Here is a 23065-nt window from a genome sequence, read left to right as displayed (position 1 = left end):
TTGCTCAGCAATCTTTCCAGGAGAACTAAATTTTTGCTTGCCAGCTAAAAGTTATAATTCGGATCAAAATAGTTATCACACCCTTAGTCTCAATTCCGATTGGATGTCTCTTTGATTCGATTCAAAGTTAGCGGACAATGTCCTTCTCGCTGTCTGCCCACGTGGGGACGGATTTAGAACACGCCCCGGTCCTCGCGGGTACCTCTGATCTTTGTAACACGTAGGTGGAAAGTCGCTCGATCTAAAGCCTGTGCCGATCCAAGTGTCGGATCTTCTCTCTGATCACGGTAACCTTTCGTGAGAGATTAACTCTAGCCTGCGGACAGTTTAGACAGCAAACATGGCTTGTACTTATACCTTAGTTTACACACGACTTACGAACTGGCCTGAGCAAACGTGACATTTATCCTTTTTGATAATAGTAATTGTTTACGCCAATCAACCTCTGTTTCTTTAGTATTGCCTTTCTGAGTAGAATACTCTCTAACGAAATAAAACAGCACGCAATATTCAGGTGAGTACATTCTCGCCAATTTGTGTCCTTTTATTTTAGTAATATTCCTCATATGCAGTCATATCAACGTAATATAACTCAATAGAAATGAACACAATATATTAATGAACCGCACTTGACGTATGTTTTGGGCATTCTTTCCGAACTTAATTTTTCAGCGAAAATGTCAAATCGTGCAAAATTGTTATCTCATCATTAGTGATGTAAGTTTCTTTTCTATTTAGAATCTTTTTGTTTTAGAAGCTGGCGGTAGTCATTGTGAACACACTTTGCTAAAGGAGATATTTTTTTATCACGTTACACACAAAAAGTTACCAACTAAAAAATGTGCATAAACCGGGGTTTAGCATTATTTTAGTTAATAATTTGATATGTATTTTTTAAATTTAAAATGTGAAATATGTAATATTCTGATCTTTTTAACCAGAAAATGTGAGTCGTCTCTTTGTGTTGTTTCTTTTCTCGACTTACGTATAACTGAGAGTGAGTAGAGAAGTTCGTAAAAAGTTGTGCTTATTAGAGACAATGTATGGTGTGTATTTTTGCCTTGCAGTCTCGCAAAATGAACACTTTTTTTTTAAAGGTTTACTTTGTTATCTAAACTTTGCATCAACGATAATGTGCAATTTCTAGATCCGTTAGATAATGATGGACGTCAAATATAAAATTCCGTTATATACAGTTTACGAAACCAATAAAATACTTTTTGATCCTAATGAAGTTTTATTGAAAAGCTGTTTAAATTATGACAGTTCATAAATTTCACATTAAAGAACTGCGGTTACTTTATAAAAGGAATGCAGTGATGTTCGTACAAATATACAGGCGCTCGCTCAATAAATGAAATTTTGTAACCTGTTTAAACAAACAGCAAACGTGTATGTGGACAAGTTTCTCCAAACTAGCGAACAGTCAATGTACATGTTGTTTCGTCTATTTGTTTTAATTTATATATGATTTAATTTAATTGTTTGTAAGTTTTAATATCTTTTTATTTTTAATATCATTTTATGTCAAAATAATGTAGTTTTGTTTACTAGGAACTCGATACTTTTCGCGAAATATTTTGATCTTGACTGTTCATTTGTAAACACATAAAGCTGACCTAATTCCCGACCTTAATTCAGAACTCAGTGAGAGAAGTATACAACTTTTTATTTTTATCTTATTCTTAGAATAAAACGATTGGTTCTTGTCAAGTTCATACTGGGACTACGTGCTTTTGTATGTAAATACAACTCGAAGGTTCTGGAAAGTTGACCATCATCCGGGAATTCGTTTTGCGTTTCGAGTTAATGTACAATCATTGTTTATAGAGATATCTCTCAGTTGTGCTTCTAAACACTGGGACGTAAAGGTGTTTCTTTTGTTGTGTCCTTTTTGGAATTACATTTTAATTTTCATTCAGATTTGTTGGCTCCTAAAGAATAATTCTTTTTCCTGGAGAAATTTGAGTGCTCATACAGAATTCTTGGACAAAGACATTTCATTAAATGTTATTGGGAAATTCAAACACTGGATTATTATTTGTCAATAAAACATAACTGTATATATTCCAACACCACAAAGGATACAGTATACGTCATCGTCCTCCAGCTTGGATTCTTCGTCGGGAATCGAACTTGGTTTCATTAGAACATTTCATTATTATGACTTCTAAAATTTAATTCGTGGATTATTCTTTGATTATTTTTGGATTTGATTCTTAAAACCATAAGTTCGTATTTTTTCATTTTTACAATATTTTTCCAGGGAAATAAATTATTTGTTACATTTTTCAAAGCTTGTTGTTTTCACTCTTTCTTTTGTTACTGTTTATTCGAGCCTAAACACGTAACATAAGAATGTAGAGACATTAATCACGTAAATCCTGAAAATAAGAAAGCTTGCCACAACAAGTTTATGCTATATTTTATTCTTTTTATTGTTTATCTATTCAACGTTTTCAAAAAATCAGCTACTCGAGAAAAAGTCCCCTATGTAATACGTCACCGCCAGGTTTTGTTTGGCAGGTTCGGTTATTGTTTAATTTCACATAAGTAAAAGAAAGACTTTCTCCAGCAAATATTGGGTCATCTATAGCCTTTGTAAATCAAGAAATTTGCAAAACGGATCTTCAATAGATTAACTCATGCAGAGAAAGACATGTGTTAACATCCATTTACCTTGTATTACCACAAGTCGAGTCACACTGCAAACTGCCGCTTGTTCTACTGATTATCCTAACAAACTACATTGATCCAGATCTGCAGGTGCATTTTCGACGGCAGATCCATCTGAATCTGTGCAGTTTGCAGTTGGACTCGACTTATAAACGAGTATATACATTATGTTTGAACTCAAGAGCAAGTAATAAAATTAAATACCGTCTTAACAATAGGAATCAGGAAGTGTGAAGTGGTTTTTCTTGCTTTTCCGATTGTCGTCTGAAAGTTTATTACAGAATTTCACTATTTAATTTATGAGCTAGGGCATGATAAATTTAAGGCTCGACTTTTCATGTTAACGCAAACAATGTGTGTGTGTGTGTGTGTGTGTGTGGGTAATGTCTGGTCATAAATGGTTGTAGAGGTAAGAATTTAAAAGGCTTGGTTACACAAAAAGTGGATCATTCGAGTTAAATAAAAATTGCGTGCTAAATAGTTTAGAATGATATGTAAGACCAATCATCATCTGCAGCCGCAGACAACAATTATTTGAAGGTCGATGAAAACTTGAACGAGAGACGGATGATCCGCGCAAACGAGACATTTTAAGGGTTGATTGGCTTGGTTTAAACATCAATATCAGGGTCGCGATAATAGGCTATTAAAATGTTTACTGTAACGGAAATTTAACTGCTTTTTTTATAATGCCATTTATCACAGAGAGATTATAGTATATAATATATTATCATGGGTTTAAAAATCAAATGAAATATATTTTCATACAAATTATAAGTTCTTTACTGAACCAGTAGACGGTTAAATTTTAATAAAAATACATTAATTTTAGCCTGCGTGAGTCTGGCTTGAGATCGATTTTTTGCCCTATTCCCAAGGACCTTAAGAAAAAAAAGCTATTGCCCACTTTAGGGTTCTTGAACTAACAAATAAACACAAATAAAGTCTTCTCTATTCACCCAATGAACATACATTCACGAGACTCGTATTTTACAACTACACGATTTTTTTGCTTCACATTTGTGTGACTAATCAAGAAAGTTATACCATGCCGTATATCAATACTTTACACCACGCATTACAAAACACGACATAAACACTTAATACAAAGAGTTATTCCTACCTTAAATTACTAAATACGTATACGAGAATACATCCCGAGAATTCCTTATGTTCAGAACGAGATCAAGTCCAATTTATTAAATTAATACATGCTACCATAAAGTTCCGTAAATAATGTACATTATGACATCTGTTCCCAGAAATTGTCGGGCTGAGAAATATCTTCCCAACACCTATTCATCCTAATTAAACAAAAAATCACTATAATCTAACAAAGTTATACACGGATATGTAAATACAAACAGGACACCCCTTCCTATATTGTAATTTTATGTTTTTTCTTTGCTTTTTTAACACATAGCTAAATTGTAGATGATAAGATGTATGCATTTTAATTACAGAATAAACTGATGATACGAGTGCATTAATTAAGAGGGCATTTTAAGGTAAATTAAAACACTCTTAAGATCGTAAAAAAACACTTTTCAAAAGGTTTCCAGGACCTGCTGGCATGCAAATTATAATTTTTCTACATGGCCTAGATGTTGGGTGCCGCAATAACCAGACTCGACCCAAATATATCTGCACATATATTTTACGGCTAGAATAATTTTTATTTTTTATTTTTAATTTAAAATCTGATACAAAGGTACCTATGTACTTATGTTGCTAAACAGAGAAATTTTGCACATTTTGACATTTTCGCAATAAAGTCCGTAGCCACTCACAGTACCTACGTATTTTGAAAAAAAATAAATGCGAATTTAGCCTAATTCTCTTCACAGCCGCGTAAATGACCATACCATATTGCTATCCATCAATTGAGACTCTCTAAACAACACTCTCGTATTTTTCATCATTTTAAATTACTTTAGTATAGAAGCTATTTTTTGGTCGAACAGCATCGGTTTAATCTATTTCGTAATAGTAATTTATTATGCAATTCACAGGTGACATACACGGGGATTAGAAGAAAAGCTGCTTAGGCTTCTTAATGTTTTACCTCAAAATCTGTATTCCCTTGATATTGTTCCTCTGAGTAGGATAATCATCTACAAATATAAGACAGCACGCGACATTCTCGTGGATAAAATATAACCTCGCGTTTTCCTTGATACGATGATTTGTCTCATTTATAATATTATCACGACTAAGGCCATTAAATAGAAAATAATACCGCATATTTAACCCTCACGATCAAGGTGTTGGACGTAATATTCCGAACTTAACTTTTCAGCAAATGTTAAATATTTGATTTTTTTTTAAAGCTGGCGGTAGACGTCCTAAAAGACTTTGTCACTAGCGTCTCTTTTTTTCAGATTACAAATAAAAATGTTATCACCTAAAATGGGCAAAAAATTATATCTGAACATTATTTGGGCCACTATTTGGATTTGCATTTTATCTAATTTGTAATTTTCACTTTTTCTTTCCATGTAAAAAATCTAAATAAAAACAATGTGCCAAATTTTGCATATGAAATGCAATGTTACCTACTTATGATTGAGTTTGAGTATAATTTACCAAAAATAAACTCATTTGTATTAGCGACCATGCATTATTTGTTGTTTATACACTGTATTTCTCTGAACAGAATATTTGTATATAAGTGTGTGCTTTCATCTCCATTCTTGGAATGGAAGTGGTGTGCAGTGGTTACGTCCATACGGTAATAATGCACAACAAATATACAATTATTAAATATACACTTTATGAAAAGTGATATTTTTTAATATTGTGAAGTTTCTTATAAATTTCATTTAAAATTATTAATTATGTATTTCACATAAAAGAACTCTTGCGGTTACTTCATCAATGTAATGCAAAGATTTGCACACAATTTCAGAGCTATTCACTCCAAAATTCCCGAACATGTTTAAACACACAACAAATATGTGTTAGTCAATTTATGTGCTCATTGACAAATTTCTCCAAGATAACGAACAGTCAAGATATATGTAGTGACAACCATCACGTATATGATAGAAACAATAAAACTGCTCAATTTTTTATGTGTTTTCTGGTTCATTTTGCTGTTCGACTCCATGTTTCTAAATATCAGGTACTTGAGAAACTTTCTCTTTCTAATATATTTCCACTATACTTTGTTTGGCACGTCAGGTTATAGATCAGTTTCAATTAAGTACAAGAAAAAAATTTATCCAGTAAATTTTGTGTCAATTTTCAGCCTTTTGTTAATTAAAGATTTGCCAAACCGATATTCAAAAGATTAACTTAAGCAGAGAAAGGTGCGTGTTCTTATGTTTTAGACAAAAGAAACAAACACGCAAGTCTCTACCATCTTAACAATAGGAATTAACCTAGCGTGACATGATTTTTTGCGTTTCAATTGTCGGCTGAAAGTCGTTTTGAACATTTCATTATTTAATTTGTGGGTTATGTCTTGAGGGATTTGACTCATGACTTTTGACGGTCGATGAAAGCTGGAATGGGAGACGGGTCATCCGATCGCGCAAATGAGGAATCCAAGCGGTTGATCAGCTTTGTTAAACACTATTGCAGAGGTCGCGATAGTCGGCTGTTAAGAATTTTTTTGCGATAAAAGAATTTTACAAGTTTATTTCAAGTACAATACGTCAACGATAAATTATTAACATATAGTGAAATTCTCGTACTATTTGAAAATCAAAGGTAAAACAGTTTTGTAAAACTTCCTAGTTCGCTACCGGATAACTGAAAAGACAAATGTAAACAAACAAACAAATAAATAAATAAATGAATAAATAAATAAATAAATAAATAAATAAATAAATAAATAAACAAACGTTACTAATTCTAGTAATTCCCTCGTACATTTCTAATGAGACATGGATCAGTCGCATATACAGTCATTACGTGGACATGGTAATAGTTAACGACAGTACGTTGAAACATCTTTAGTCCGAACATCGTCGAAAGCATGATATTCTCAGTATAAAGTGATTTGAAATTTACTAGGTTCATTACAAGGGGAGAGTTAATTTGTTTGGATGTAAAGAAATCTGGAGTATCTAGGGTTCAAATATAAAAGTTGATCATGAATTATTTTCTCTCTTGAGTTCGGATCTAACGCGTTGGTAAATCATCGCTTTATTCCATTTTAATGCCATATACACAATCTTTTAACAGTGTGTTACAGTGACCTAACTTTTTTATGATTACTGGCATCCTGCATTTACCTATGTATGTATGTATGTATGTATGTATGTATGTATGTATGTATGTATGTATGTATGTATGTATGTATGTATGTATGTATGTATATATATGTATGTATGTATGAGTGTGTGTGTGTGTATGTGTGCGTGCGTGCGTGCGTGTATGCATGCATGCATGTATGCATGTATGTATGTATGTATGTATGTATGTATGTATGTATGTATGTATGTGTGTGTGTGTGTGCGTGCGTGCGTGCGTGCGTGTACGCATGCATGCATGTATGCATGTATTTATGTATATTTATGTATGTATGTATGTATGTATGTATGTGTGTGTGTGTGTGCGTGCGTGCGTGCGTGTATGCATGCATGCATGTATGCATGTATGTGTGTGTGTGTGTGTGCGCGCGCGTGTGTGTGTGTGTGTGTGTGTGTGTGTGTGTGTGAGATTCAAATATACCGTGTGATTATACTTATTATTCATCATTTTAGAGACAAGAAGTTTGTTAATTTTTAAGCTAACACCTTTAGCAGAGTCTGCAAAGCTTTCGAGTAGCGACTTGGTGATAAAATTGGTTAAGCATGACGTCACTATATAACAGCGTCATACTGATTCCTGGGCGACGGTGCCGAATTAGCTTCGCCTACCATGTCGTACTCGCCGTGCATCCAGTTGGTGGGCGGAAGAAATATAGACAAACAGTTTACATTTAAAGACTGAAAAAAACTGTGTTCTATCCCATAAGTAGGGTGGAAAAACCTACAGCCTGTGTATGGATCGATCTAACAACCAAGGAGTTAGGTAAGTGAAAAGTTTCTGAAGAAAAAATAAACAATAGATTTGACATACTGGTAACGAGGTAAATACTTTATGGCCAGGACGGATTATCATTGATTAAAGGTTTCTAATTAATCGTAAAAACGTCAAGGTTTATAAGTTATGAAGGACTCAGTTTGTGGTCTCCTTCAGTAAATACCATGCAAGGTGGAATCGAAAGTGTTTACAGCTAACGTTATATATGACCAGATAAAATATCGACTTTATTCAGAGCATCATCCCCTGCTTTATCGTAACACGATAAGTTTTGTACCTTTCTACATTTACTAGCAAATGGTCAACTGAGATAATTTCGCTATACATATACTGCGACTCTCGACGAAGAAATTCATTACAAATAAAATCGCAAAGAAGCATAAGCCAAAGTCAAGAGTTAGCTGATAATAACTGCATTATATCTAATCGAAATAAGTAACTAATTTATATCGAATTGCGACAAAAGCGTTGAAATGAAACTGAAATCTTAATCGAGATCTAGACAATCATTCAAGGGAGGCAACATGTCAAAACATAAGTTAAGGTACATATGGTTATTCCCCACGTTTGTATGTTTAGGAAGTCTATTATTATTATTATTATTATTATGTTTGTACATTGGACATTTTGATGGCACATGGTCATCATCATCATCATCAACATCATCGTTTTGTTTGCACAGTAGGCCTTTTGATAGAGCGTGATATTAATTATCTATCTAAAGCTGTATGCGTCCATGTTGTCATGAAGTTTAAGAGCAATTATTCATTTTGACAGCGTGGATGTCCATCTACCCGTTACGACCGAACACAGAGTTGTCTCTGTTCTCAGCAACAGGCGTGCCCCTGTTTGGCAAAGATGGGGAGAGGACAAGCTCTATACCCAGAATAGAAAGGATGACCTAACCTGTTTGTAAGTTTGTTTGTTTCTGTTTTCTTGCTTGTTTTGTTGTTTCGGCATCTTATGTCACGTGTTTAGGCTCGAATAAATCGTAACATAAGAATGAGTGAAAACAACAAGGTCTGAAAAATATAATTTTTTATTTACCTGGAAAAAATATGTATAAATGAAAAACAATGAACTTACGGTTTTAAGAATCAAATCCAAAAATGATCCAAGAATAATTCACGAATAAAATTTTAGCAGTCCTGATAATAAAATGTTCTAATAATTTCAAGTTCGAGTCCCGACGAAGAATCAAAGATGGAAGACGATGACGCATAATGTAACCTGTAGTGTGTTCCTTGTAGAAATAAGAAATATCACTCTGGTTTTGGAAATCCGAATAAATTTTTTATAAGAGCTGTCTTTGTTCAAGAATTTCGTATGAGCACACGTAATTTCCAGGAAAAAAGAATTGATCCTTTTGAATGCAAATAATTTGAAATAACTCCAAGCAACACAACAGACACTGTCCACTGTAAAGAAAAAAGCCCAGCTAACTGATAATATTTACCTAAAAACAGGTTATACCCTATTCTAAAACGCAGTTTTGAAATCGAAAGGGGGGTCACGTGATCATGTTTATATCACATACGCTTAACATGACCCTGACGAAAACCAATCATTTTACTCTAAGAAGAAAATAATTGTTTACTCTTAAATCCACTAGTCCCATCATGACCAATCATTTCAAAATAAAAATAGAATTTATTTACGTGGCTGCTACTAATTTCGAATCAAGGTCAGGATCTAGGTCAACATTTGGTGTTTATTAAAATGAACTGTCAAGGTCAAATTATTTTCAGGAAAAAGTATTATCTCCAGTGAATAAATTTACATTACAATAGCATGCAATGAAAAATAAGAAATTGAAAACTGACAAACAAAGAATTAAATTAAAATAAATATATAACAAATCAGATATAATTAAATCAGATATACAGAACACTTCACCCATAAAGAAAAAGAGATACTTATACGTAAAACTTTCTTTTTACCACAAACTAATTATACATCAGGTTAAAAATAACTCATATTAATTACACACAATGTACATGAAATAATACATTGTTATACACGGGAAAGTGCGACTGCAATTAGTTTATCTTTTCCCTTGATGTGCCTGATGTCAAGATTATATTCCTGCAACAACAAACTTAACCTTAGTAGTCTTTGATTTTTATTTTTCATCTTGTCGTTGAAAGTATAGGGGTTGTGGTAACTAAACACAATAATCGAAGAAGGAGCTGAACTAAGGTTAACATCAAAATAATGTAATGCATATATCAAAGTCAAACACTCTTTCTCGATTGTTGAATAATTTCTTTGGTGCTTATTTAATTTCTTAGAACATTAGCACACTGAATGATCATTACCATTTTCATCTTCTTGAATCAAAACTGCTCCAACCCAACATCACTTGCATCAACAGACAACTTAAATGATTGCCTGAAAATCGGAGCCGTAAGAGCTGGCGCGCTTTTAAGTATGGCTTTCAACTAGGCAAAAGCCTCCTGACATTTTTCAGTCCAAAGGAACTTGTTTTTCTTACTCAATAAATTTGTCAGGGGTTCAGCAATTATACAAAAATTGGAACAAAATTTTCGATAGTATCCGGCCATACCTAAAAATCGCATCAGTTGCTTTTTATTTACAGGCACGGGAAATTCAGAAATAGCCCTGACTTTAGCATCTATAGGTTTAACCTGTCCATGTTCCACGATATGTCTTAGAAAAGTTACACTAGCACGGCAGAATTCACTGAAATGTCTGGTCCGTCCTGTCCGTATCAGCCATCAAACGTATTTATGCGGGGGTTTTTCCCCGCCAGGACTGCATCTAGACCATACCTTGAGTAAAGTATGACACTCAAAAATAGTATGTAGAAGACTACAATGCACACAGCGTTCTCTAAATTATAAAAATACACGCGGAGATATATTACCGCCCTCACGCCACTCCCCGACCCAGATGTTTGGTTACATCCATTTTAGTGTACAGACCGATTTTAGATACATGGAAACTGAAAACTCTTCTTGTTGTAAGGTAGTTCTCGTAGAACGCAGGGCCGTATAGAGGGATCACGGGCTTTATGTTAAGAAACACCCGGGCCTCTCCTAGTTCTTGTTCAAACAAAATGTTTCTTTTATAAAATTAAAAATGTTGTTCGGCCCGGGTCCCTTTTACGGGCCCGGACCCGTGGATATATTCCCAGTCCCCCCCCCCCCGTCGGCCCTGGCTGAGTGTTGAAAAGTTTCGTATAGTTGACCACTGTAGATTGTAGAAATATACTTTTTATCCATGTTTCCCACTCAGGCCCGGCCTAGAATGTGCGGGGCCTAAGGCAGCAAGCGATGAGCGGTGCCCCCAAGCGAAACAATTTCATTGCGGAATTGATTTCCTGAAAGCGGGGGGCCCAAGGCGGTTGCCTCATTCGCCTTGCCCTAGGACTGGGCCTGTTCTCACTCATTATTTACAACGGTGTACAGAATGAAGAGGGGTTCACTTCTAGTGCAGAACCACATTTACGCGAGGCGGATTCGAGATTAAGTTTTGGCCTGTGATAGGGCAAATGCCAATTTTCTTATAGCCACGTTTCACGTTTTGGAAATGTTAAAGAAGCTAATTGGTGGGTCATGCTTCACTTTTCTGTTCCTATAAGCAAAATTAGTGGCGCATTTGTCACGCCTTATATCTGAGAGTGCTTCCATTTGGCTCCTTATATGTTCCCTGTGGATTTTAAGGACACACGGTACTAATGATATGGAAAAATGTGAACCATTCTGGAAATGGGTGAACATAAAATAGAGTATATATGGGTCTGGCTGACCAGGATTGGTTAATAAAGTAAGTCATGTTTTAGGAAAAAGAATCTTTAGAGAGCTTATCCTAGTTGTAAGTGAAAAAAGTAGAGACATTGTTTGATTGATGGAATTTCAGTCCTTTAACAGTCTTGAATTTGGAGCACTCATTACTAAAATTAGGACCTGCCTCTTTGGTGCGGAAATGAAAGCACAAATTTCAAACACATGCAGGTCCAGAAAATGCCGCAGCTGATATCCGTTCCTCCACAAAGAAGCTGACATCCAGGTTTCATCTATTCTGATAAATATAGGTTTGATCATGAGCACTCAAAAATTTGAAGTTATTTAATTTTTAATATCATGGTGTTTGCATACCTTTACTATGGCAACTGAATTAGTACCGTGAGTCCTGAAAATCCAGAATTTTAGTTTTCTTCACACTTCTTTAGAAGGAAACTGGCGTAATATCAAGACAGCAGTCAACGAAGGATCAGATTCGCCGCACCAGTCCTTCAGTGATTCGATTTTTTCATTCTCTGACGAGTGTGAAACATTATACATGTTGATTGCTTTGAAGTTAGGCAGCGGGTGTCTTCAAAGGTGAAACAGTCCATCACTGTCCCCGACAATATCCGAAAACTATCAAATGTAACTTGATTTTTTTTGCATTCGTATTTGTAATGTAAACTGAAAGTATGTCCACACTTTCATTTTTCGAACTTTTCCGAAGATTGCGTCTTTAATCTAAACAAACTAGCATAATACTGTTCAGGGCTAAAGATCAGAATTAACGCAGTCGTCAACGTTATCACCTGAATAAAGTGATGAACTGTCCAGTTATGTTTATTTGTATCAGAAATTTTTGACTATGATGTCATTGATGAAGCAACGCTAACATTCTAATGTTTTCAGCAAGCGGATGCTCTCACAAATTTATTTTGTTTGTCAACATGTATTACTTTGTTTCTTCTTCAAAATGTCGAACCTTCTAAGTCAAAGAAGGAAAAGGTTAGGAACTGAATGTAATAAAAACATCTGGAACTTTCTTGGCAATATTGGTGTAGATGATGGTGGCGGCGCTGGTGATTTTTGTTTCAGGTGGTGGTGAGTTGCGTTTATGTGCTTGTATGTGTGGATGTGTGTGTCCATTGGCATACACGCCTGCCATTTATTTTGAACCAGTCGGTAGAGTCTTATGCCACAAGTTTGATTATTTCACGATGTGCAATAGATACATTGTCTACTCACTTAATATTTTGAAAAGACGAGGTCAGAGTACGTAATAAAGTCTTTGTGTTTGTTTTTTTTTTCAGACGGAATAATTTTGATTGCTGTCATGAATTACGTATGGATCAACGGACGATGGCTAAAGAGCCGTACAGGCACATGTAAGTACCCACTACATGCTAAAACATGCCATAAGCTGATCAGCTGAGAAGAAAACTTGCACATAACAGATTTAAAACCAGCAATGACGACGACAACGCTACAGCAGTAGCAGCAGCAGCAGCAACAACAACAACAAAAATAATCATCATCTTCATCATCATCATCATCATCAAGAAACCATTACACCTGCAAAATGCTAATCGCACATTCACAGCAAGAAGCCTATGATAAACATTCACGTTACTATGATGGAGAACTGACTCTTTTGTTATCAGATCTTTTCTTTTTCTCTTTGTAAGTATAATTTTAATATTTAAGGAAATGATCTTCGGTTATTCTTTTTTATATAAGATAATTTAATATAGCTGCTAAGCTGGTACAAATGAAACAAAATAGTGTAGTCCAGTAAGTTCGAGACTTTTTCCAACTGTCAACTCTCATAAACAATAGAACAGAATGATTGTAAGTGAATTATTTTCAAACAATGCGTGACTTAAAAAATGAACGGTATGAATCACATCAAGTTACTCTTTATTTAGATATGAAAACTCTGCAATAGGTACATCAAAGCGGATTAAGAATTCTAATTCGATACATTTAATAACACAATTTATATTTTTTGCCAGGATTCCCAAGCCCATGTCGATTGATCTAGTGTAAGTACACACACACACACACACACACACACACACACACACGTGTTCTTATTTCTCTCTCACTATGTCCAAGACTTGTCTGAAAAGTTCTGTGCAAAATCTGGTTATAATACATAAACTGCATACCATATAGATTACAACATCTGCACACAAGACAAATCCATGTGGCAATGTAAAACGCTCGACGAATTACGTTTTGTTCAACCAGATCAACCTTTTTCTAAGGGTCACAAGGGTTTACGTTCTTTCCCTTGGCATCACAAGTAAAACGAGCATCATATTCCCTGATCTGTTGGAGCATGATACAACGGCAGATCTTGGCCAATGATGCTAGTAACTGCAAATGGCACACTGTTAATAATAATAATAATAATAGCGATTCCTATATTTATAGATGGTTACTAAAGTAGTTTTAAAGAACTAATCTACCTTGTTGCCCTCTATTATTAACATATTTACATAAGCGCTAACACTATGTCTCATGCATTTTTATAGCTAAAGTAAAAACAATATGCATTCTGCTGAGGTAACTATTCCCTTTAATTAGGCCTCATCTTATATGTGTGCTGAAAAACAACCTTGATGCTTGCATAAAACAGGTCAACAGTAGTGAAAACAAACGCTAAATTGTAGTAAAGTATGTAGTCGTTTACACGTCCGGTCCAGCTGCAACAACACTATAGTCTGAATTTACCACCCTGTTTGTTTGTACCCCCCACCCCCAATCTATTTAAAAACCAAAAAGCATAAACAAGATTTTAAAAATTCAAAGATCTTAGTTCATTCATTAATTTATAATTTAAAACCCGACTATGGTCAGGGAGCCTCTAACACCGGTATCGTCTACGAGTTTCATACTAAACAGAAGTTTTCAGTATCAAAGGGGACCCTGCTCGCCGTCATTTCCAGTTCCTGGACAAGTCCATTTTCAGCGAAGGTGTGGGTTCACGACTACACATGTATGCAACAAGAAGTAAACATTCTGCCTCCGATATTTACAATGTCGAATCAAGCAAAGGAAAACAATGACAACTACAAAGTTTGCTTTCACGTTGATTGAACAAGTGGTATAATTTCTATGTACGTGTGTGCAAAGGGATATAACTCTCAACTCTCAACCTAATAGGTGGCGCTCTACAGTTTCGTATTTAGAATTTTGAAGAAAAAGAATTCCCCGGCTTTCCTCACTGGTTATACTGGCTATTTAAAAAAGACATTGTATATCTTAGATATAATTCAAAGAACCTTTAATTCCCTTTATTTTGGTGTATGATTGATGGGTGTACTATGGGTTATAGAGTATACAGCTTGGCCTTACTTCAGATGTGCATCTTTCAAAAAAGTGCTAGCTCTACTCGGTCATTTTGACTTCCTGAACTTCGGAGGTAAATTGTATAAAAAAGAGGCGATAACTTTTTGTTTTTACATTTTATATATATGGTAATTCATTCATTGCACTTTCAGAAGCTGGTATTGTCTAGTCTGGCAAAATTCATTTTCCCTATTTTAATAGCTGCTGTGTATAGTGCACTTTAGACTAATTTAGGCTGACTTTTTAACACAAGGGAGCAGTCATTTTAGTTAGCAGTGTGCTTAAATCATATAAAATTTCCAAAAGTACAATATCTAAAGAAATATCATCCACATTACATTAATGTAGCATAGAGGTATGCCAACATTCTCTCCAACATAAGTCATTCTCTCAAAAGTACATATTAACTGGTTAGCGCCCCCATAGTAATTTACAGATTTATCCAGCAGTTACTGAACAGGATGAAGATCGCCACTCTGTTGTCTGAGGAAAACAGACTTGCCCAAGGTGTACGCTGTATGGCGCAGTGTTAGTATGGAAACTCCGTTAAGCAAGAGACGCGCAGATAATGATACTCATATGGCCTTCACGGTCATTGTCAAGTTAGAATTTATAAATCAATGACTGAAATGACTAACTTCTGTGCATTTTTAAAAATCACATTCAAGTTTTTCATCATTGAAATCGGGGTGGGGGGTATGTGGGTTTACAAACAGAAGAGGATTTATGCAAAATCTTCAATCCTAATCTATCATAACATAATGCGCTAACAGATCATGATCTATGTTGCTTGTTTTACTGATTACTTTAAAAAAAGAACTGCATGGACCCAGATTTGCCGGCGCATTATGCGACGTCAGATGTGGGCCTATACAGTTTGTAGCTGGATACTCCTTATACGCGAGTACATATGTCACCAGATGTACTTATATATGTTCGTAAATTTGCTTTGTAAGCAGTTTGAAAATCAATTAATGTTTGTCCGCGGTAGAGTGCTAAGATTGTTTTTTTAATTAATCATCGTTCCTCAGATAAAACACACTCCAAACACTTTCTTGCCACCTGAATACATCAATTTAACATTAACATCAGCACAAACATTGTTTACACAGTGCTGCAATTAGATATTAACTCTTACCGGTAAGGGAGCAGGGGACAGTTTTTGTGTACAAATTTAATGCCGCAATCAGCGACCTAGTATAAAAAAATCATATAAAAAATACAAAAGTGAAGTCAAAAAGGTCCATATTTTTTAGATACCTATATTAAAAAAAGCATTAGAATTTTCTCCACTTGACCAGAGAAGTTAATGGCAGTTTCATAGCAGGAGAAGTTTATGCACCTGAACCCCAAATTAATACCGTCATTTTTCATGCCCGAAAGTCATTTTTGACACCATGTGATGCTCACAGTGCAAACACAAGCCCTTTTCCTAGATGACAATTCTGCCAAACAGTGTGTACTAAACAGGCTGATGTAATTGAAAATAGTTTTCATCCAAGCAGTTTTTGAAATATTCTACTTGCCCCAAACCCATGTGTTTACTGTCATGGGAGGCTAGCTCTTCTTCCTAGCTGACTTTTGGTATTTCACTATCAACATACTGCTGAGTAACTATGTAAGGTGTACATGCCTGATATCAAATTCAAGAACAACACAAGCCTTAAACACCTAGTTCACAAATATATCCATATCTTTAAATAGTAAACAATAATACCTGAAAAAGTCACACCATAGCCTTAAGTTAAGAAATTTGCCAGGGGCCAATTTACGAAACTGGACCCTGCCACCTAAGGCACAAGCTTCTGACCCCGTCTTTTCGGTACTGTTGTACCGATAATAACCACTACTGCCTTTGTGACCGTACCGGCTTACGTGCACCATTGTTTTCATACACGGATTATTATTTCCCTTGTGACACCCTGTAAGGCTATTCTTCAGGCACTATATATATATATATATATATATATATATATATATATATATATATATATATATATATATATATATATATATATATATATATATATATATATATATATTACAGAAACATGCCAAGGAAAGTGGGCCGGAATGCCGGGCGTTATTCAACAGACAGAGTATCAAACTGCCAGGTGTTCCCCATTCTCGATGCTTACAGGAAGACCAAAGAAGGTTCATAAGATACTAAATGTTAATTTGAGTGGATTCAGGCGATAAAGAAATATTCAACTAGTTAAAGAAATTTCATAAATCCAAATATTTTAAGAGTTCTCTTCTAAACATCTATTTTTTTTTCTAAACTAAAATAATCATTCGTTTATATTTACTAAGATATGTCCTCTTTCTGTCACAGTCTGGTATACCTGCAAAATGCACAGACCTGGATCTGCTGACACATAATAGGCTTGCGGATCAGGATCTATGCATTGTGTTAGGATTAGTCTGTACAACAAACAACAAGACCCTGATCTGGCAAGCGCATTATGCGACGACAAATCAGGGTCTAACATGTTCGCAATTGGACTCGTCTCATGCGTCATTGTAGACCACGTATAATCCGAATGGAACATTATCACTAATTGTTGATATAAACGCAAACCAAATGAAGGACAATGTGTGTACTAGTGAGAAATATACCTCTCTTTTTTACCTCTCTTTATTACGTTTTGAACGTTGAAGAAGTTACACCCATGCTAAGATCGACAATACTAAAGGACTTTTGTCGTCCTGAAAATTGTCCTCTCATTTATTTATTCTTTTGACCGTCGATTGATGAAATCTGTATCTAAATCTTTTGTTTTCTTTGGCAGATAAATATGTCCTAAGTGAAAAAACACGTGCCGCAATGCAGCAAATTAACAACAAGAGATACTGTGTTACAAGTCACGCCACCATGTTTGGCGACATTGACGGGGAATCTAAAATATTATCGTCCATTACGCACCATAGAGGAAAGGAAGAATTCGGGTTTTTCCAGAAGTCCGAAAATTATAACCTTCCTGAGATTAAACATACCAATACTGACCATGCCTCAGATAATGAGAAGACACCTGAACAACGTAATGGTTACTCGGAAGCTTCTATTGGAACGGCGGGAGATATTTCAAGAAATAACCTTAAATTGAAAGAAAATAGAAACAACAAGAAATTTGCAACAAGCAGTGAATATGTACAGCTTCATCCGAAATCACTGATCGGAGCTGAAACGTTGCAGATGGCACTTCGTCCTGATGAAATGTGTAAAGACAACGGTGTACCTGAACAAGAAGGACAATATCGACGTCTCCTAAATAACGGTTGGAATAGTGCGTCAAGCATGCAGTCCGATTTTGAGAAGTCAGTAGATGTAAATCGAAAGGAAGGCAAAAACACCAGCCGACAGGAGAGACTAGATCTTAAATGTAACTCCGTTAATGATACCTATTACAAAGGGAATTTATCTGCAAATTCTGACAAAACTGTAAATCGTAATTATAGTTCGGGTGAAGATGATCGTCTGCCTAAATTAGACGAAATAAACTGCGAGGATATTTGCAACGGTCCTATCTTGAAATGCAACATTTGTCAACAGATTTGTTTGAAAGATGAGAGAGGTGGCCTTAGATGCACACACTGCCAATTGCAGGAGTCAAAACATACACTAATGCGTCTGAACTGTTTCAACCAAAAATCATTTTCAGGTACAGACTTCATTCCTGAAACATATCCTAAAGTATCTTTATCCATAAACAGCTACATCTGCAACGATGACAATAATCCCTCTTTTTCCACACAAGGGCAGGATCCTGGCTGTACAAGGGGGTATTCTTCGGATTCAACATACACGGGAGATAACGGTGAACAGTTTCGATGCGGACGTTTTGATCAAAGCGATGAAGGAATTAAGTTTTATGGTTACCATGGAAATGAAAAAAATAATGCGTGTAATGTACCTGCACATCACTCTAAAACATGCCTGGATTCTTTAAAAGCAACAAAGTGCGACAGTCGTCACGAAAGACCTTATAGTGGTGTTGTTTCATTGCCAAAAGTACAGGATTCCAATACAATATATCCATGGTCAGACAATATCAATTTTACACCTTCAGGCGACGCTAAAATAAATATTTCGAAAAGGGTAAAAACTGTTCCCAAGAAAACTGTTTGCTTCACTTGTGATCTGGTGAAGGGGAAACAAAAGAGAATGGAGACAAAGGATTTGGTTGATACAATGCAATCTCAAAGCGAAGATAGCGAGGTTGAAGACATTGGTGAGGTACCCAATTACAGACCCAGCATCCTGGATCCGCCTTTTAGCAAAACAGAGGCTCAAACAAGGTATCGCATGTCCTCCCTTCTACACTGACTCCGAATAAGCCATAATTATTATTTGACTTGTGTGATTTTGGTTGCATATAACAATATACTGAGTACGCTTATCGCTCTAATTTTGAGAGATTCCATTTAAAATTAGTTATGGAATATGATTCAGTAGATCTATTGAGATGAAAGAGAACTATAAATAATTTAACCCGAAAGCAAATTCAGCTTCCCTGTGGATTCCATCAGCAACATTCTGTTCATTGATTGTAGCTATTCACCCCACTTTTATATGTAAACGTTTAGTGTATATGTGTGTATGTGTGTTTGTCCTTGTTGACCGTGTTTCTCAATTTTGATAGGTAAAGTACCCTTTTCATTTTTTTCAATTGGTCTTCCATTATTCTGTTCGGTCTATATACTTTTAACTTTTACATGACTGACACAGCAGTTTTAAATCGAGGCTGCTTTTCTGAAGCTGGAAAATGAACCCGATAGTGATCAAAGTATAACTTCATAAGAGGGGTGGGAGGCTGGCAGCTTTAAAGGCTCAGCGTTTAATAATCTATAGAGTCTATCCTTATGGTACCACTTTGCATTATTACCGTCTGTACTCGCTTATAAGTATAATATAAATACAAACTGCATAGATCCAGACATGCCGGCACATAATACGCTGGCAGATTCGAGGCTTTGGATTTTTTTTATATAGTATTAACAAGTAGAACAATACTCATTAACACTGATCTGCCGACGCATTATGCAACGGCGATTGTTTTCAGTTTGACTCGACTCATAAGCTAGTATGTTGCCGTAATGCCTGTTTTCTTCATTTTCACTCTTGCTGTTACCTCCACAATGTGCAGTATGGTACCGATAGTCACGATTCACATGTTAGGCAAATAATACAGAAGCAGATTTTAAATGTAAATCTAGATTCAAGACTTCCATATTGTTTTATAGGTTACATTTGCCTATGTTTGAAGTCATGGAATGGTTGTAGTCTGCATATGTTAAGGGACGCCTTATAACAGGGAATTAATCATCATTGAGCCTATTTTATTTATCCAAACATGTTTATTCTATTTATACAGCAAAGCTGATTAATACATGTTTCTAATACTGGGTGCAGGGCCACTTGTTTGAAACATAATAATATACTGTTATCGACATTTCATTGCAGGTTTCACGAAGACTTCATTGACCCAATACCGGATCTTCGAGATTTTCACATATACTCGAAGAGGATCAAGTTGTGCGACTTCAATACTTGCGTGTTTAGAGGGTACAACTCTTGTCTTAGTAGACTGGTACCGCCCCTAAAATAAAACCAGACAGGATAATATTTTATGATCGTTGTTTGCCTATTTTTATAATTGATACCATTCTATATCTACTTTATTCTCGAAGAAAATGAGTTAGGTTACCGAATTATCGATGCAGTACCGTGGAATTGGCCTGGCAACGTCGCCATGCAAAGACATTGAGCAACCCAATCCCAGTATTAAATAAACAAGTCAGTATCATAATGTAAATACCTCGGTGTTCACATTAGACAGATCGTAGGATTCTATATATTTTATAAAATGAGCACTCATGTAAAATCCTCACCCATTAACATTTCCAAAACCAACGTGCTGGTTGAAAATATCTTAAGTCAACCAGTAAAGAGAGACAAAAGGATACGCACGCTCTTCAAGAGAAACAAAGCGCTAAATGATTGAAACATATCTTACTCGTTTATTGAAAATTTAACCTACTTCAATGGGTTTGCATAGATAATCCACACGCTTTCCGCGACAACTTTCCAAGCTTGTTATTATACAGTCATCAAGGTTCAATGGAAGGCAAGAAGCCTCCTTTTTAAGAAGGCTTGACAGGTTGTAATAATGATAGTGGTTGACCACCATGTCAGCAAGTCACGTTTGGCCCCTAATCTTTAATCAGCTTGCATGCAAACGAAGCAAGGGAATGTATGACACGTTTCTGCAACAGGGATTTTATTTAAATTTCGCTGAAAGAGTTATTGATTTCCATGTGATAATTTGTTTATTTTATTAAAAGACAGGGTGACGTTTTCGAAATTTTTGGTCTTCTTTATAACCCTGTTTTATATTGAATGGTACATCTTTATGTATAGTTAAGCTACAGAAACGAAACATTTTGCCATTTCAGTTTCGTTCAGTTCTGGCCAGATTGTCTTATAATTCCTGTCGTTCTTTAAACCTATGTGGTTTTTGAGGATTTAATTTTGATTGTGGGAGGGGGGCAGGTCTTTGGTCACAGTCCAAATACTTAATCTTTCCATGGTAAAATATTTATTCATAGTATTGCCACATGAAGAAAAAACATTTCAAAGTTAAAAATATAAGAATTTATGTAAGAGTCTACGTTTAACTGCGGACAACATATTTTAGCCCGAAGAAGGGTAAATCGTACTTGCGTGAATACGTAATGTGCACGAGAGAAAATCAACTTATAAGTAAGAAATAAAATTAGATCGAATCTTTGCGATTCACTGCAGCCAACATCAAATGATTCGAAAATTCTGATTGCTATGGCGTAAACTGGCTTCAAATTTAATCAGAAGTCTGCAATTTGTTTTCCAATTAATATCAGGGATGTCATTTTCTAGCCTCTCTAATACGATTTAAGCATCGGTTAGGAACAAAATCCTCAATGTAATAATTACAGTGTCTCTGTGATTAAAGCGGCCCGTCGAGAATGTAATGTAACTTTCGTATTTAGCGACAAACTATTGGGTCAGTAATTCCTATAGCATATTCGAAGGCAAGCTGGGTCGTAATTGGATTCTTTGACCCCTTTAGACCATGACGAAATTTATTGAACCCTCAACATATTTAAAGAATGCACGTTGTGTCATGTTTGAGCAAACGTGGATAAATATATAATCGTTTCCTACGACTATTTTATTATGCATAACTTTTTACGACTAGATAAGTAAACAAATAATTTAAGTAAGTAAAGCAAGTGAACCGACTTGGAATCCGCAAATGAGCAGAATGTCACGTTTATTCTGGTCAATACATTCTATGCATTTGCTTCCAGCGTTGCCTCTCGTTTTAGGTAATTCACATGAGAGCAAAATCCATCCAAGTTAAATACAGCTTGATATTAATTGTGCCAGCCGTAATTTATGGTACAATACAAGTGTTGTCTCTACGAGTCAAAGACGAAGAACAAACAGTAAGAGTAAAATAGTGATTAGATTAATCTTCAGACACTATAGAGTCAAGGTAGATAACTATAGAAATTGGCCTAGTTCTCAAACAGATTTGTAGGCTAGAGCCGGCATGTATTCTATCTTATACACTAATCTTGATTTGTCGAGGAGGCAGAGCTTTGTTATTTAACTGTGTCCAAGAAAGTATGAAAGTTCCAATATCTGTTGGCAAATTAACCCTTCACCACCTGTCCTGCCAGTTAGAAATAGTATCAGGTAGCATCTCTGACTAACTGCCAAACAGTGCCCTGTAAGGAACCTTGGCGACCCTTGCTAAAATTTTTGTCCCCAGACATGCCTTTTAAAAGTGGCGCTCAGCCTTGACATTAATTATTATCTTGCCTAATTTTTGTATGAACATATTAATAAATTCATGATATCATATTGCTTTTACAGTTCGAATAAAACAACACAACATATTGGCTTTTCAGTCAACCCGAATTACCACCAAGGACTCGAGTTAAACCACCAGGGATACATTGAAAATTAGATGGCTACGCGCAGAACATGTTAAAATGTACTCGAAATATGTTTTAAACAGTGGACTAAATACCTATCAGAGGTAAATTTTCCTTTTTTTCTCCTTTAAGCTTTATGCTTTACAGGAAAGATCTAGTGTACTATATATTACAGTCACTGTGGTCAACTGAAAATCAGCTGCTTGTGTTAGTCACGTCGTGGTTCAACTAATTAATTCGATTCAATAGGCCTTGTGAATGCAATAATT

The 23065-nt window shown here is 35.4% G+C and overlaps 1 protein-coding gene across 1 annotated transcript; it reads left to right on the top strand.

Moving 5' to 3' along the window:
• The first annotated feature begins 7368 nt into the window (after positions 1–7368).
• LOC149786377 (uncharacterized) lies at positions 7369–21106 on the top strand. The gene is made up of 7 exons (XM_089976794.1): positions 7369–7698; positions 8488–8622; positions 12770–12844; positions 13472–13501; positions 16861–16967; positions 17606–19112; positions 20278–21106. The coding sequence occupies exons 1-7, from the start codon at positions 7670–7672 to the stop codon at positions 20420–20422; spliced, it is 2028 nt and encodes a 675-aa protein (XP_089832920.1). The 5' UTR covers positions 7369–7669; the 3' UTR covers positions 20423–21106.
• Positions 21107–23065: the final 1959 nt, after the last annotated feature.

This window comes from Sinohyriopsis cumingii, chromosome 12, assembly GCF_028554795.1.
Source record: "Sinohyriopsis cumingii isolate HCF-2022 chromosome 12, ASM2855479v2, whole genome shotgun sequence".
Taxonomy (NCBI): domain Eukaryota; kingdom Metazoa; phylum Mollusca; class Bivalvia; order Unionida; family Unionidae; genus Sinohyriopsis; species Sinohyriopsis cumingii.
This window is presented reverse-complemented; position numbering and strand designations above follow the sequence as displayed.

Excerpts from the sequence above, each read along its gene's own strand:
- LOC149786377 (XM_089976794.1), top strand. The coding sequence starts at position 7,670 with ATGGATCGATCTAACAACCAAGGAGTTAG. Across the intron at positions 7,699-8,487 it reads TCTAACAACCAAGGAGTTAG|CGTGGATGTCCATCTACCCG; the intron begins GTAAGTGAAAAG and ends TCATTTTGACAG. Across the intron at positions 19,113-20,277 it reads AAAACAGAGGCTCAAACAAG|GTTTCACGAAGACTTCATTG; the intron begins GTATCGCATGTC and ends ATTTCATTGCAG.